Raw genomic sequence first — 14692 nt, forward strand, 5'->3', positions numbered from 1 at the left:
ATTATCTCCTCAACAGCTAGGAGCCCAAAAGTTGGAATTTTGAAAGCTCTTGATAAGGTAAATGTGTAGTTAAGTTCATTTGTTCAAGTTCTTTGAGGGTTTTGTGAGTTTGTAGCTTAAGTGTGTGTTTTAGACCTATTAGCCTCAACTAGGGCCTACAATTTGAATGCCTTAATGAATAGTTGAAACCCTAAGACTTGGAAGTTAGTAGAGCTCAATAGTTGGTATTTGAGTCCTCCTTTAGTTTCAGTGGTTTTTTTAAAAGATTTTGATTTCTTGCCTTAAACCCCAAGATAAGGCTACAAGGAAGAGCCCTTACTAGGTAAGTTTGTTAAGTTGGTGTTTGGAGCCACTAAGGTGCATGGAACATTAAGAATGTTTGAATCACATTGTTTGGGAGTAGTTAAGCCCTTGGAAACATTTGGGGTGTGGAGTTTATGAAAGGTCCGAGAGGGTGTAAGGGAGTGGAGGTGTTGTACGACAAGCGGGGTAGTTGTTTGTGTTATGAAGATATAGGTAGAGACACTACGAAGGATCAAATAAAGTTTTGTGGTCAGCACTAATTGCAAGGTATGGTCAAAATGGACATGGAACTGAAGCCCAAAATCTCTTCTCACAAATGTAATTGGAAGGGGGTGAATCTGATAAGCAAAGCAAGTCCACTCTAACATCATTAAAATGGACTATGAATCAAATATTATTTTGGAAAGTACTCTTGTAACTATGTATGCAAAATGCAAAGCGATGGAGGGTGCACACAATCTTGTTCAATCAAATGCAAACTGCTAGAATCAAGCCACATCAGGCTAGGATCATGTTAGGAAATGCTTATGAAAACATAAACCCAATCAATGAAACAACATGCAAACAAGCATGCATCAAGTATTTCTTTTGCACAGTCATGATCTTCACCTTTCTAGATAATGTAGGTAAAGTAAGTGATACCAAAAATGACTTTGTCAAAGTATACGAAAAATATCCAATCCAAGGTAATCAAAGTATCAATTAAAACTACTGTGGAATACATCAAAACCAACAGTGGGGTTTCCCATCCAATGTTACCATCACTGCCTCTCATCATTCCATACACAAGAAACCTCTAAACAAATGTCCAACTCAAGTTTGCAATCACTGCCATAACCAAACCAATCTTGGTCTTCTCCCATACATAGATAGAAACCAGTGAGTCAAATATTGTTGCCATATCAAGCAATGAAAATGTGAACACAACAGGAAAAGCAAACAAGAATGAAATCGATGTCTTTGAGAGCTTTTGATATATGACATGGGTATGGTGCCAATTGGGGAATCCAACCACCTGAGCAGAAGCTTGAATTTGTACTAGGTGTGGGAAAAGAGGGCATGACAAAGAAGAATTTGAGCAAAAACAAGAGATAGAAACAATAGTGTAATTGTCATCAATACACAAATTCTGCACCAGAATTGCTACAGATATCTCATACATCAGTTTTGATGTATACTTATTCTGCACCAAAATTGCTACAGATATCTCATACATCAGTTTTGATGCATACTCTGTCACATTTCTAAAATGATTAACTGTTATCCACTATACCTTGCACCTGTTCTTGGGGCAAGCACTAGTTAGCCTATTATTAACCTAATATACAATGAAACTATTTCATTTATTTATTTTGAAAACTCTGGCTATCGTCCAAATTTCGATGTGCCCTATCTCTGATGGTATGACAAACCCATCAAATCATCTCTGCCAACATCGATAGTTCGACGGGGTTTGTTGTCGATGGTATAACAAACCCATCGAATCATTTGTGGATGGCATTGATAGTTTGGCAAGGTGGGTTGTCGATGGTATAACAAACTCATTGAATCATCTCTGGTTGGCATCGATAGTTCGGCGTTTCAAATTAGTTATCTAGCATCGACATGTGACATAGATGGGGATGATTTTCGACGAAGCATTTTGTCAATAAATCAACAGTTGTGCAGTGTGTCAGACTTTCGACGCAATTCTAGCAATTTTGACTTTCAACGTTTAAGTGTTGAAATTTCAACCACCAACACGTTGAAAAATAGGTCCAAATTTACTAGTGCATTATAAGTCAATACACACAACAAAAAGAGTTGGCTCATCCTAGTATCACAATATTCGCCTCAAATCTTATCACACTAAAATCCTTGATGCAATCAAATGCATCTTTGAGGCACGTGTTTGCTAGTGAGGAGTAGACTTCCTCATCCTATGCTACAACCACTATAGGAACAACTAGGACAAATTATGTTTTGATGAGTTAGGTATTATACCCCTTGTGCAAGATCGTGACGGTAAATTTATTGAAGTTTACCATATTAGCATTTACTTTATATAAATTTATATGCATACTTTTATTTAGTTTGTAATTTAGCTTGTTTTCATACACACTTGTGATTTAATTGCACTTTTGCAAGTATGGCCCCATTTTTTAGTTGATTGAAAGTAAATGGCATAACCAGCTTCACATACGCATCCATGTAGCAACTTATTATCTTAATCAGCCATTGCATTTCTGTAATCAAGGGCAGTGGGAGGTTCTTAGTGACCTATATTTAGTGGGTACCTGTCATGTGAAGATGGGTACCAATCATGAATCCTGGATATAGTTTTGATACCAAGGGAAGAATCGGTCTAGACATTAAATACAAAATTTGATCTATGTGCTTTTGATTGATTGTCCACAAGCATTACTAATGCACGTTCAGGAATCCTGTACACATACATTGCCCGTGCTATTAACCTGTGCAATGGAATGCAAAAAACAATATTTATAGAGGGCATACAGATCACATTAAGAATCCAACATAGGCTGATGAGAAACTTATATCTCCTTTTCACGGGCAAGCAAAAGTCTAGAAATAAAATCAAAAATCATCTCATAATTGCTTTTAGTTGATTGAGTAGCCAATCTTTGACTTTAGTCTCCACATAATAATACATGGTCAGGAACAATACACAGGTTTGAGGAATGCTCTTGGCATCCCATTTTCAAATTCCAATACTCGAAGGTATAAAGCACTTACAAATAGGTTGCCCCTGTGATACTAATTTTTTTCCTTGTTGAACAAAATATCATATGCATACAATCAAAAACATGGGAATTGTCGTCTGATGCAACCCACATCATGATCGCTGATGACAAAGTAAAAATGCATTTATTTCATCATCCTAGGGCAAAGTTTCTTATTGCTTGTGACTAAAAATTCATTCAAAAAAATCAAAAACTGATCTGATAATATGTATAAAATACAATACTAATGCCAAATTAATTTAAATCAGTTGGTTTCTGTCAAAATGACAGAACTTGCAAATTCCTCCATAGTAGTTTTTGAAGAAAACCTAGCATGTTTCTTCTGATGTCTCTCCTGCAAGTACAGTTCTCTAGTGTATTTGGAAATTTATAAGACTTCTTTTCTTTAGGTCTATTTATTATTGGTACCCAAAAGGCAACAACACAAGGCACGAGGAGAACATCAAGGGGTTCCCCAACAAGTTTTAAACAGAACCAGATGCCTCCTCAATCCTCCATGCCCATTACATGCCTAAATCAATTTAGTTTCGATATCATGGATTCTCAAAAAGATAATTGTCCTAATTATTGTTTTAGAGCACATATTCATAAATGTTTTGTAATTGACTTGACGTTTGGAGTAGCAGGTGCCTGTAGCTTAACAGAAGCTTAAGCTCCACTAGAGTGATCTCATTAACTCCTAATGGCCCCTGTACCATTTTCATAGAACTAATTACCAACACATGGAAGATAAATATGGTAACAAAAAAAATTGCAGAAATATAACAGTTCCTCTTGACCATATTCACTTCTCTGCTACCAACTTCCCTGCAAATAATGAGTATATTGCATTATGTGTTTCATGTGCAATGCATTCCACTGTCAAATCACTAGCATTTTGAGACTTCGGATATTTCTGACATTTCCAGATTAATCATGAATTGATTTGCTATATGCCAGTTCACACATCATGTTCATGTTGAATCCATTGATTACTTGGTAAAAATACTTATATCACAACTCATTACATTCACGCTTCTGGAAAATGTTTATGAGTGTCCCTTTTAACTTATGCTAGGCTGCGGGTTTTGCTTGCCTCTGGGGCCAACAAGGACAGTCGACAAGATTCTGGGACCAACCACTTTTGTTGCATACAAGCAGGAAAGGAACCTATCAAACCAGTGACTGCAGCAGCCAATAAGCTGCCAAGTCTTGGGAGCCATTCCCACCATGCTGGCCAACTACAACCAGTGTGACCAGGACTACCATGTCTTTCTGGTAAATGGATTCAACAATCCTCTTGCCATCAATCCTATCAATGGACAGTGCATTGCCCATGCATGCAAAGTCAATGAGAATGGTGGGAGCCCTGTTGAACTGAACATAAACGGATGCAAGAGTGCCTGTGCTGCCTTTCAAACCGAGTCATATTGCAACACTGACGCCTATGCCAACAATTGCCCTATGACAAACTCCCCATCGATCTTCAAGAATCAATGCTCTCAGCCCTATGGTCATCAAAGGGATGATGCCTCCAGCAGTAACCCTTGCCCCTCAGGTACCACTAACTATAGTATTGTGTTCTGTCTCTAATGTACAGGATTATACTCATTATTAACCTCCAAATATCAGCTAAGAGCTTATCAACCCCATGTCATTTGGTAGATTAATATGAATAAGCTATCATTTGGTGAAGGCATTATACACCAATTCATATCATTTTAATGGTGCCATGCAAAAGGTAATTCATATGCAATATATAATAAATGGCATTATGCATGCATGTCACTTTTACACGTTTTTCAATTCTGGTATGGACTGAACCAAAACCTCAGAAAAAATTAGCCAAATCCACAAACCAGATTCATGAATGATAAACCAAAACCAAACCATTGCCAGAATAGGCAACTTTGAAATTTATATTAAGATTTCATTTCGACATTTTCTTTGACTGAAACTTTGACAATGCTCGTCTCAATAAACAAATTTGTGACAATATGAATATTTGTAAACACGGCTTTCATTATAGCAATCTGCCATACTCTGCACTCAAAGAGACATTACTATTTCATCAAAGAGATAAAATTCTATTTATCAGGAATACTTAAAAACGCCACCAATGTATTGGACAAAATACAATTTTCTCTTGGGTAATTTGCAGTCCAATACAGATGCAATTTCTCTTAATACATGACTTAGATTAAATTGATATTTGAATTATGACTTACAGAAAATGCTTAAAAGGGGGGAGAACTAATCTCATGATAAAATATATAGCCAACATGATTTCGCCAAACAAAAATGAGACGAAATTTTGGAGGTGCCTGAATGAACAGACTGTTAGAACTAAAAATACACATCTTGTTGAAAAAGAAACTGTGAACGCATTGCTTAGCTGCTTTTCACATGCCATACCTGTCTACCCAAAGCCTTCCTTAAGGAATATAATCATATATCCACAATTAAAAGAAAAGAATTTCATGAATCGGCCCCTTCAAATAGATCTGCCCCAAGTGCATTTTTCCCCAGTACAAAAATGAAAGCAAAAGAGAATATGACTGGCACTACAGGAAGACAATGAATTAGAAAGCACAACTACCTCTGCCCACAAAAGCTTTATCTCCACACACTTTCATGAAATATTTTAAGAAATATTTCATACATTATCTGGCCAGAACTCCCTGAAGAATGCTACCTCAAATGCCTGGTCTTGCCGCCGTTTCTCTTCAGCTTCCAGCTTCCTTAACCTTTTGGATCCGGCTTTCATCTTTTTTGAACTTCTTTTTGGTTGCAACTGTAAAGACCAAATCTCTGTCAGATATCCAAATAATATGCAAGAATGACAAAAAGATGTTTACAATGCTGACAGTAATGGAAACTGAGCTTACTTGATTGTTTTCTTTCGGTGTACAATTTACTGTTTTCTTTGGTTTCTTTTCTGCACCAATGCCTCGCTTATCATGTTTCACGTGTGTTTCTATAGGATCCAACCTGCCCTGATAGAAAATATCATCATTCAAAATAATCGTAATAGAAAGATAATTTGTGAGCGATTTCATCAAGATGATAACAAACTAATTTCCAAGCGGAGATCAAGCAACTAGAGATACAGGTATTGTCAGTGACCTGCTACAGGTCTTGTTCTTTAGCTATTTATTTCAAATCTTTAATCAAAATTGGAATTACTGAACACTCCAATCATGCATAGATCCAAAGATTATTTGAAACCAAAATCTAGTATCAACCCACATGTAAAGTACTAGGTAAATTACTAAAATACGAGACCGGATATACACTTGTCTAAACAAATAGAAAGGACATATATACATATAATTAAATCAATAAATTCCATTACCAAGGATATGCCACATGCAGAGACATATCTCTAAATAAGACACATTAAAACCACAAGCTATAAGTTACAGAAATGACAGCAGGCACCAACTACATGGAGAGGATGTTAATTAGAATATGTACCTTGAAGTCTGTTTGCACAAAACATAGCAGGCATTGGTACAAAAATTTACAATTAGTCAGCATAACCCAGGGACGCATCCCCAGCCTGATTTCCCCCTTCCCAATACACCTCACCTCACTTGCTCCTTTTAGGTTGTCCTCAAAGGAGGAGTTCCTCAAACCAGCTGAGACAATGTATGCCAATTTGAATTTCAATTACTTCATTTTGTAATTATTTAATTTATTTTTACGTGTGTTATATTTCCCTAATTATTCAAAATTATTTATATTATAGGTATACCACTTACAACATCTTGATAGAGAGGATGTTTGAGGTGCATAAGCCTCTACAACTGATGGCAGTGAATCCAGAGTGGACCTGATGGTCCAATACTGGCTCTTCTGAAGGAAGATCAGACAAACTAAAGATCCTTGATAACAGTTGGTGGGCCACAATGAGGTAATTTGCTGATTTTATTTAAAACTGCGTATTAGTCTTTAGATTGCTGATTTTTATATTAAATTATAATTTCTAATTCTGATCTCCCCTATCATAGATGCCATCAGATATGGTGAACAAGACTCTCCTAGTTTTGGAGAGATGTATGAGAGATTTGACATTATGTTGGAGAAGATAAAAACACAATTACAGCTAAGGATCCTACTTGGGGGTTATATGAGATCATATTACGCCCAATGTGACATGGAAGTGAAACATAATGAATAGACCACTTCATATGGCAGCCTACACTCTAAATCCCACATGGTATCTACAAATGGATGGAAGGGTGCCTTCAAGTGATGATTTAGAGGTATTAGATGGTTTCTCACAAGCCATTAATTAGATGTTTTCAGAGCTGGAGACTTCTATCCCTTGCACAGACTTCCTTTTGACAGCACAAGCCTTCATGGCCAAAAAATGGGTGACCCACAGGCAAAGTTGGACAGAGTCATATTGGCACTAAAAGATCCTACTCAGTGGTGGACATGGCATGGGAGAGACGCACCACAAAAAGGTGCTTGTCACTCGCCTCCTTGCACAGACCACTACTTCCTCTATTGCAGAGAAGAATTGATCTACATATGGCTTTATCCATTCCCTCAAGAGGAATAGACTTACCTCTAGACGAGTGGAGAAGCTAGTGGCGGAGCATAGAGCTCTTTAACTTCAAGATCATCAAACTCTACAGTATAGGCAGACTCCATATTTACGGTGGGATGTTGATTCTGAAGATGTGGCCAGGTTTTTGAGGAGGAGACACCACCAGGATTGTTTGGGGATTCATTAGACGAGGATGCACTTGTAGAGGAACACGATAGTGACAATTCAGATGACTCTAATTCTGATGCAGAGTTGGCTGTATCGGAACAAGACCAGCAGTGGGCTTTGTTTTTAGGTATTTTAATGTTTATATTGAGCATGAAACTATATGGCAGCATTTTGCCTTTGAGCATTTTGAATTGGTATGTTAAACTTATTTAAATATTTGTTGTTATCACATGCATATATGATATTGACAATGAATTATGAGTTTCAAGTTCTGAATGCATATTGAATATTGAAAAAATTAAATGTTGTTAACTTGTACCTCAAGGTTTTATGATGCTTAAATGACAAGCTTTATCCATATTTTCATATAAATATCATGTATATTTGCAAATTTCCCTATATTTTATTATTATATAGTTATCACCTTTGCCATCCCATTGCCATCCCCAACCTTGGTAAACAAATTTGCCATACCAGAAACTCACCCATCTGTCCTCCCCACCCTGTTAACTTGGGGAAACAATCCTATTAGTCAAAGGGGAGATTGCAAATTAGACTTTGTATCTCAAAGCTTGTTTCCAAATCAGAAGATTCGTGTGTTGTAATGGATGAGTGGAATAATTCAGAACACATTTCCATCATAATGATATGTCACATATAATTCAGCTGCTTCTACCCGATTCACCTGAATGTGAGAAAATTAAATACAACAAAAAATAAAACATTCCATCATAGCAATATGGAGGCAATGTGCCCCCTGTATATCAGTGGCATCAAAGATCTAACTAAGGGGCTTCCAAAATGATAGAAACAAAATGACAGGGGGTTCGATAAAACACAGTAATTACTTGCGTTAGTAACAAGGAAGTGACTGTTAATACTGCAACCTGGAGATTCATGTCTTAGGATACCGTGTGTTAAGAAACAGGTATTTGTCTAGCATTACTCTCAGCAATAGACAGGCTTGTAAGAGAATTCTCTGGACCACATGATTAAAAAGTACCCAGGTCAATAGTGAGGTTTTAGTGTAAGAAATAAGATATAAGTGTAAATTTGACCCGGAAATCTGAAAATTGCATCCTAAGATCACCCAATAAAAGAATGCATGACTCCAAAATTATCAAAGACCATGTTAAAGACCATCACAACCTCACTGAAGATATCGAAATTTGCCCCGCAAAAGAAACAACCATAGCTAATCTGGGTACTCAGGTCAATGTTTTCCCCTCTTGGTAAGGAAATTAACCCAATCTTACATAAGATTCAATCACCAAGCCAAAAAACAATATTACTAACTCAGATAATTCAATTTAATTTATTTACGTTTTATATGATGCTAAATCCAATTCCATAAATTGGCAAATGGACCAATATCGGTAATCCATGAGGGCTCGCCTTGGGCAATATGGTATCACTTACACGAGTGACCCATAAATCAGTTTCCCTCCGCCCGCGAGCTACATGTTTTTGACTATATGTATGGTCTAGAAACTCGTTGAAACTCTAATATTCCATTCAAATTTTGTACAATTATGTTACCATTCCAACTACCACTTTCCCAACTTATATCTTTAATTGCTTTTAGAAAAAGGGGCAAACAACTCAATTGAGCAGTTAGTAATTATCCAACCTGTTCTGCAACTCCCAATCCAGTTCCTTCCTTCCAACCACATTTTTTCAGGAGCTGCAAGGAAAAAATAATCCAAATTCTCAATTGCCAAACCCTATACACCAGATTTCACAAATTACAATATAAAGAGACCAAGAAAGAACAAACATAATTAAAATATTACCTGGAATCCCACGTTGGAGCCCTCAATTGCAGACGTTGTCTGTGCTGTATACTCTGCTGAATGCGAAGCCCAAGCTAACCCTAACCCTACATGGTTTTTTTCTGCGCTAGACATTTTTTTATCTGAAGCGAGTAGAAAACATATGGATTTGCCGATGTCTAATTGTCGACGCAGAAGAAGAGATTTTCAACTGCAAAATATTTATTGAGATTGCGATAATCAGAAAAAGTACAACGAGACAATTTTGAGCCTGGCCGCTGAAACAATTGGTTTTCCTATAGGAGGGGAGATTTTAATTATTTCCACAGTGGATGAATAAATAGTTAATACGCTAAAATAGTATGTCTCCGTTGGGAAAGATTGGCGATGTCTATGCCGGCATCATAATGGTAGTTTTTTAGTTAATTAAAATTTAACATATAGTACTAAATTAATTTTTAATTTGGGGTACAATGGGTCAAGGTATGAAAGGTCTATAAAAACTTTAAATTTTTTTTATTTTTTCATAAATTTATTTGTAATTTACATATTAATTAAAAAATTAGTTAAGTGAAGTTTTATATTAAATTATAAAAATCATCTTTTTAAATTACATTTTTCATTTTCTTTTCCTTTCTCATTTTACTTTCTCCATCTTCAATTTATATATTAATTATTATTAACAAAATGTTTATTCATATGTGAAAATTTTATGGCAAAGTCTTTTGTGTGACATTCAAAACATGTTCTTTGAATTTTTAGATAGGGTTTATCAAGTCGTTGTGATGCAAGATGTATCTTATTTTTCAATTTGAAACATTATAAATATGTTAGTGTAAATTGGGTAATGGTATAAATGAATTTTGAATTGCTAAGAATTTGATTTTTTTCTCAACAAGCAATAGGATAGCTCTCACTTGAGTCTTAGGAATGCACCCCTTGCTAGTAAACTATGAAATGAGAGATTCTTTAGACAAGAGCAAGAGTGCTAGTGTCAAAAAAACTCTCAAATATGCAATGCAAAGATGAAACTATGCTAGAATGAGGTGCCCTATGCAACTATGGTAATAACATGAAAGTATTATCAAGTCATCCTAATTAAACTAGGTGCACTATGCTATTGCAAAAGCAACTAAGCTAATACAAATGAGGCTAAGCTAGAATGAGGATGCAAGAATGAGACAAGAAGTTATAAATTCTCCACAAAATTTTGCAAAGAAGCCTATAAGTAAACCTGCAACATAATAATACTTCAAAAATAGGATCGTTAGAGACAAAAAGAGCTCTCCCCTTTAAAGGTGTACAGATGGTTGAGATCAAGATCAAGAAGTGGATGATCAAGGGTGGGAGTTGACTTTTTAGCATAATTTGTGTGCAAGTTCATTTCCACCAATGAGAAAGAGTTAACTTTTCATGTGAGACAAAGTCTTTTCTTTTAATTTGTAATTAGGAAAAAAGACTTTGTGTGTACATTAGAGTGGGTTGGAAGAATGGGGTCTTTTATTTAATTAAAAGGGGGCATGTTCTTTTAATCAAATATGGACTCGGGATATTATAGTCAAACTATAGGTTAAAATCAAATAAATTGATTTGTAGAGATTTGGTCTAGGAAAATATTAAATAATTTAGCCAAAAGGCTAAAAAGGGGCTAACAGTCTAAATGACCATTTTAAATTGATTATGTTTGCCCCTCTTTGACTAATGTGTCATCAATCTAGGAACACATTACTTCAATGAATGAAGAAGCCAAGTAGGTAGCAGCAGATAGAGAGATCTGATTTCGAAAAAATAGAAATGCAAAATTAGATAGTGAGACTTAAATGCATAGCATGGTAGCGATAGTATTGAACACCAATAAAAAGAGATGATATCAAGACTCAAGAAGAGTACTAATATCAAGCAAAGTAGATAGATTAAGAGAAAATGGAAAGGTCAAGCATGTGCCCTTGAGAAATATATAGCTAGCAAGCAATTATAAAATATTCATGCCCCCTTGGGATTGAAATCAGAATGAGGTAAAGAGGGTGCAAAGATAGGCAAGATATGATCAAATCAAGATATAGCAAGGTCCATGATGACAAATAAGTGATTAAAACCCAAGAGTGACCATTAAGAAGTGATAGAATGCCCCAGTTTGAAAAAAATTGACCAGTAAGATAAAGCATCAAAAGTAGGTCAAAGCAAGAATAAGGATGAAATGAAATAAATAAGAAGAGCGAAAGAGAGTAGAAATGATGAAGAAATGGTGATTGTCCCAGCAAGGTTTAAAGATTAAGCCTTAGAAAGTCAACCAACTGCATAGAAGAAATCAGAATTTTAAAATGTGATTTTGACAATCAAGATGAACTCAAATTTCAATTTCAATCTCGAAAATGAATCTAGGATGTCAAAACTAGGTCAAAATATGGTCAAAATTTTATATAGATGTGATGATAGGATAGCAAAGAGATGAGTGACAGCCAAGAGAAGATGACAAGGTGTGATCAAGAAGAAGTAAGAGAAGATGAATAGAGTTAGCTGACATGTCCTTGAAACATAAAGAAGACTCTCTCAACATTCAAAAATGCAAAGCTGAGCTAAAATGAACCCTAAAATGCAAGCTAGTATGTAAAAGGTGCAATTGCAAGGGTTATATAGATAGATCCTAGTTTTTATCATTGAGCATTATCAGGGGTATCGAAAGATCGTACAATCATCACTAGTATGACTACAAGGATATGAATATGATCTATATCAGATAGAAATGTGGGAACCCAACCTACGCATCAAAGACATAAAGGTCAAGATGACTAGTGTAGTTAAATTCCCTAGGTTTAGTATAGCAAGCTTATGCTTGCATCGAGACACAAAATATTGAGATGGCCATAAGCACGCACTTGCAAAAAATAGACAAAGATGATACATTGTAGATCCTAAGTGTCAAGTAAGAGAAGCAAGATGATCAAGACACCTAAGATCGACAAAACACACCTACAAGCATAAAGAAAAAGAAAACATGCCCCATGCCCCCAGACCTCTAGACCATGTCATCCTCTAGAGACTATTAGGGAGGGAACACTCAACAAATAAATCGTCATAAACAACAACGTAAAATAAAATAAAGCCAACAAGTCTTAGCCATTTTTTAGTTTAAGTGTGTATGTGGAAGTCGCATGATTATCTCTTTAGGACTTAAGTCTGCCGATGAGAAGTATCACAAAATCCTAGAAAGTAGATAAAGTATCTAATAAGTGTTGGAAAACATTGAATGTCAAGGGAAGTGTTGAAAAACATTATTTAGAGAGTTACCAAAGAAACACCAGTGCAACAAGGAGACCCTGATAAGCTATGCAGTTTGTGTCCCCTAGACCTAGAAAAAAAGTCAATTACAAGCTAGGCAAGGAAAAGTAAGATGAATGGTGATGAGCGCAAAGTGAGATAGAGATAGGCATAAGTGCAAGGGTCACAAGTAGCATCCATTTCCAGGTCTCCACTACTTGGTAGCATTTTTTCAGGATTTTTTATGATTTTTTGTATTTTTTATTTTTTTGGTGATGCATCAAAGCACTTAACTAGGATTTCACTAAGATGATCATTTTTCAAGATATTCTATACTTTTAAGGATTTTTTCAGCATCATATAAGAATGTTTTTGGATTTGTTTTCAGGATCATAAGATATGTACAAATAGTTGAGCCATGAGAGCCTTAAACATAAAACTTCTTCAGGTGTAGGATATTGATAGACCCAGGGAGTTGTTCTCCTTCAGGTGTAGAAAGTTGATAGGCCCCAGATCCAAATGTTATTGTGACAATGTAAGGACCCAACTAGTCAGGCTTAAATTTTCCCTTATGTTTCCTATTCTATTGGTTCGTAGGAATTTCTTGAAGAATAAGTTCACCCACTTGAAACTCACAAGGATTGACCTTTTTGTCATAACTAGTGGACATCCTCTTTAGATAAGCCCTGATGTGATCAAAAGTAGCCCTATGATGCTTAGCTAGGGTTTCTAGCTCATGTGTCCTCATAGCTCTATGGTCCTCGTCAGTAATTAAACCATGTAGAGAGAGACTCGAAAAGAGGCAATCTCGACTTCTAGAGGGAGGATGACTTCAAAACCATAGACCAATGAAAAAGGTGTAGCCCCTGTAGGAGTGCATATAGTAGTTCTATAAGCACATAGTGTTAGATTGATTTGTAGATGTCAATCCCTACCTAATTTGTGAATTGTTCTATGTAGGACTTTTAGCATTGTCTTGTTTGAGGCCTTGGCTTGGTCATTCCATTGAGGGTGTTATATAGAGGACCAATGTTTCTTAATCTTGAATTTCTTGCATAATTGTTTGAGGTCCTTATTTTTGAATTGTCCTTCATTATCAATGACAATAGAGGATGGAATACCATAGTGAAAGATTAGATGGTTGAGTAAGAAAAATGCAACATGTTTGCCTGTAGCAGCAGATAATGGAACAAATTCAACCCATTTTGTAAAGTACTCAATCATTGTGATGATAAACTTATGCCCACTAGACAAGCTTGAGTGAATCTTATCGACCAAATCAAAGGTGCATTGCTTAAAAGGCCACTATGTGACAGAAGGAATAATTTCACACCTAGAAGCATGAATTAAGTTACTATGTAGCTGACACTTCTTGCATGATTTGGTGTACCGGATAGCATCAACATGTATAGTTGGCCAATAGTAACCCACCTTAAGCAATTTTTGAGCAAGTGTAAGGCCATTAGAGTGTGATCCATCAATATCATCATGGACTTTAGCTAATGTCTTTTCACACTCTTCTATCTCTAGGCACCTAAGAAGTGTTATGTCTAGACCCTTCTTAAACAAGGCACCAAAGACAAGGGTATACTGTGAGGTGTTGCCAAAAAAAATTGTGCCTGAGGTTTTCAAGAATAACTTGATCACGTAGGTAGGAAAAGATGGTTGAATAGCAAGAAGAGTCATGGTCGACAACAATGAAAATTATATGATTGTTAGGGGAGTCATAGGTAGGGTGTCGTAATTCTTACACCAAGAACTCAAGGCAAGACTTGTGTTCTTACAATTGTAAAATAGAGGCTAAAGTGGTCATAACATTTGTATCCTTGTTTTCTATCCTAGAAAATCTGCTAAAATGTTACAAAGGCAAAATAATTCCTTAGGGCATCAATTGTCTTCTTATAAGGTAC

At 36.0% G+C, this 14692-nt stretch overlaps 1 protein-coding gene across 1 annotated transcript; it reads right to left on the reverse strand.

The window, feature by feature from the left end:
- Positions 1–5092: 5092 nt before the first annotated feature.
- Positions 5093–9854, reverse strand: LOC149566401 (uncharacterized). Its single transcript, XM_089819764.1, has 4 exons — positions 9546–9854; positions 9383–9436; positions 5915–6022; positions 5093–5820 (listed from the first exon to the last, which is right to left on the reverse strand). Exons 1-4 carry the CDS (start codon positions 9657–9659, stop codon positions 5683–5685), a joined length of 414 nt encoding a protein of 137 aa, XP_089675890.1. The 5' UTR covers positions 9660–9854; the 3' UTR covers positions 5093–5682.
- Between the last annotated feature and the right edge of the window lie 4838 nt (positions 9855–14692).

Source organism: Cupressus sempervirens, chromosome 3 (assembly GCF_028749045.1).
Source record: "Cupressus sempervirens isolate cs-2001-9-10 chromosome 3, ASM2874904v1, whole genome shotgun sequence".
Lineage (NCBI taxonomy): Eukaryota > Viridiplantae > Streptophyta > Pinopsida > Cupressales > Cupressaceae > Cupressus > Cupressus sempervirens.

Bases quoted from the DNA above. Each gene is read 5' to 3' on its own strand.
- LOC149566401 (XM_089819764.1), bottom strand. From the start codon at position 9,659: ATGTCTAGCGCAGAAAAAAACCATGTAGGGTTAGGGTTAGCTTGGGCT. The intron at 9,437-9,545 runs GTAATATTTTAA...TTTTCCTTGCAG, and splicing joins GCTCCAACGTGGGATTCCAG to CTCCTGAAAAAATGTGGTTG. The intron at 5,821-5,914 runs GTAAGCTCAGTT...TGGTCTTTACAG, and splicing joins CACCGAAAGAAAACAATCAA to TTGCAACCAAAAAGAAGTTC.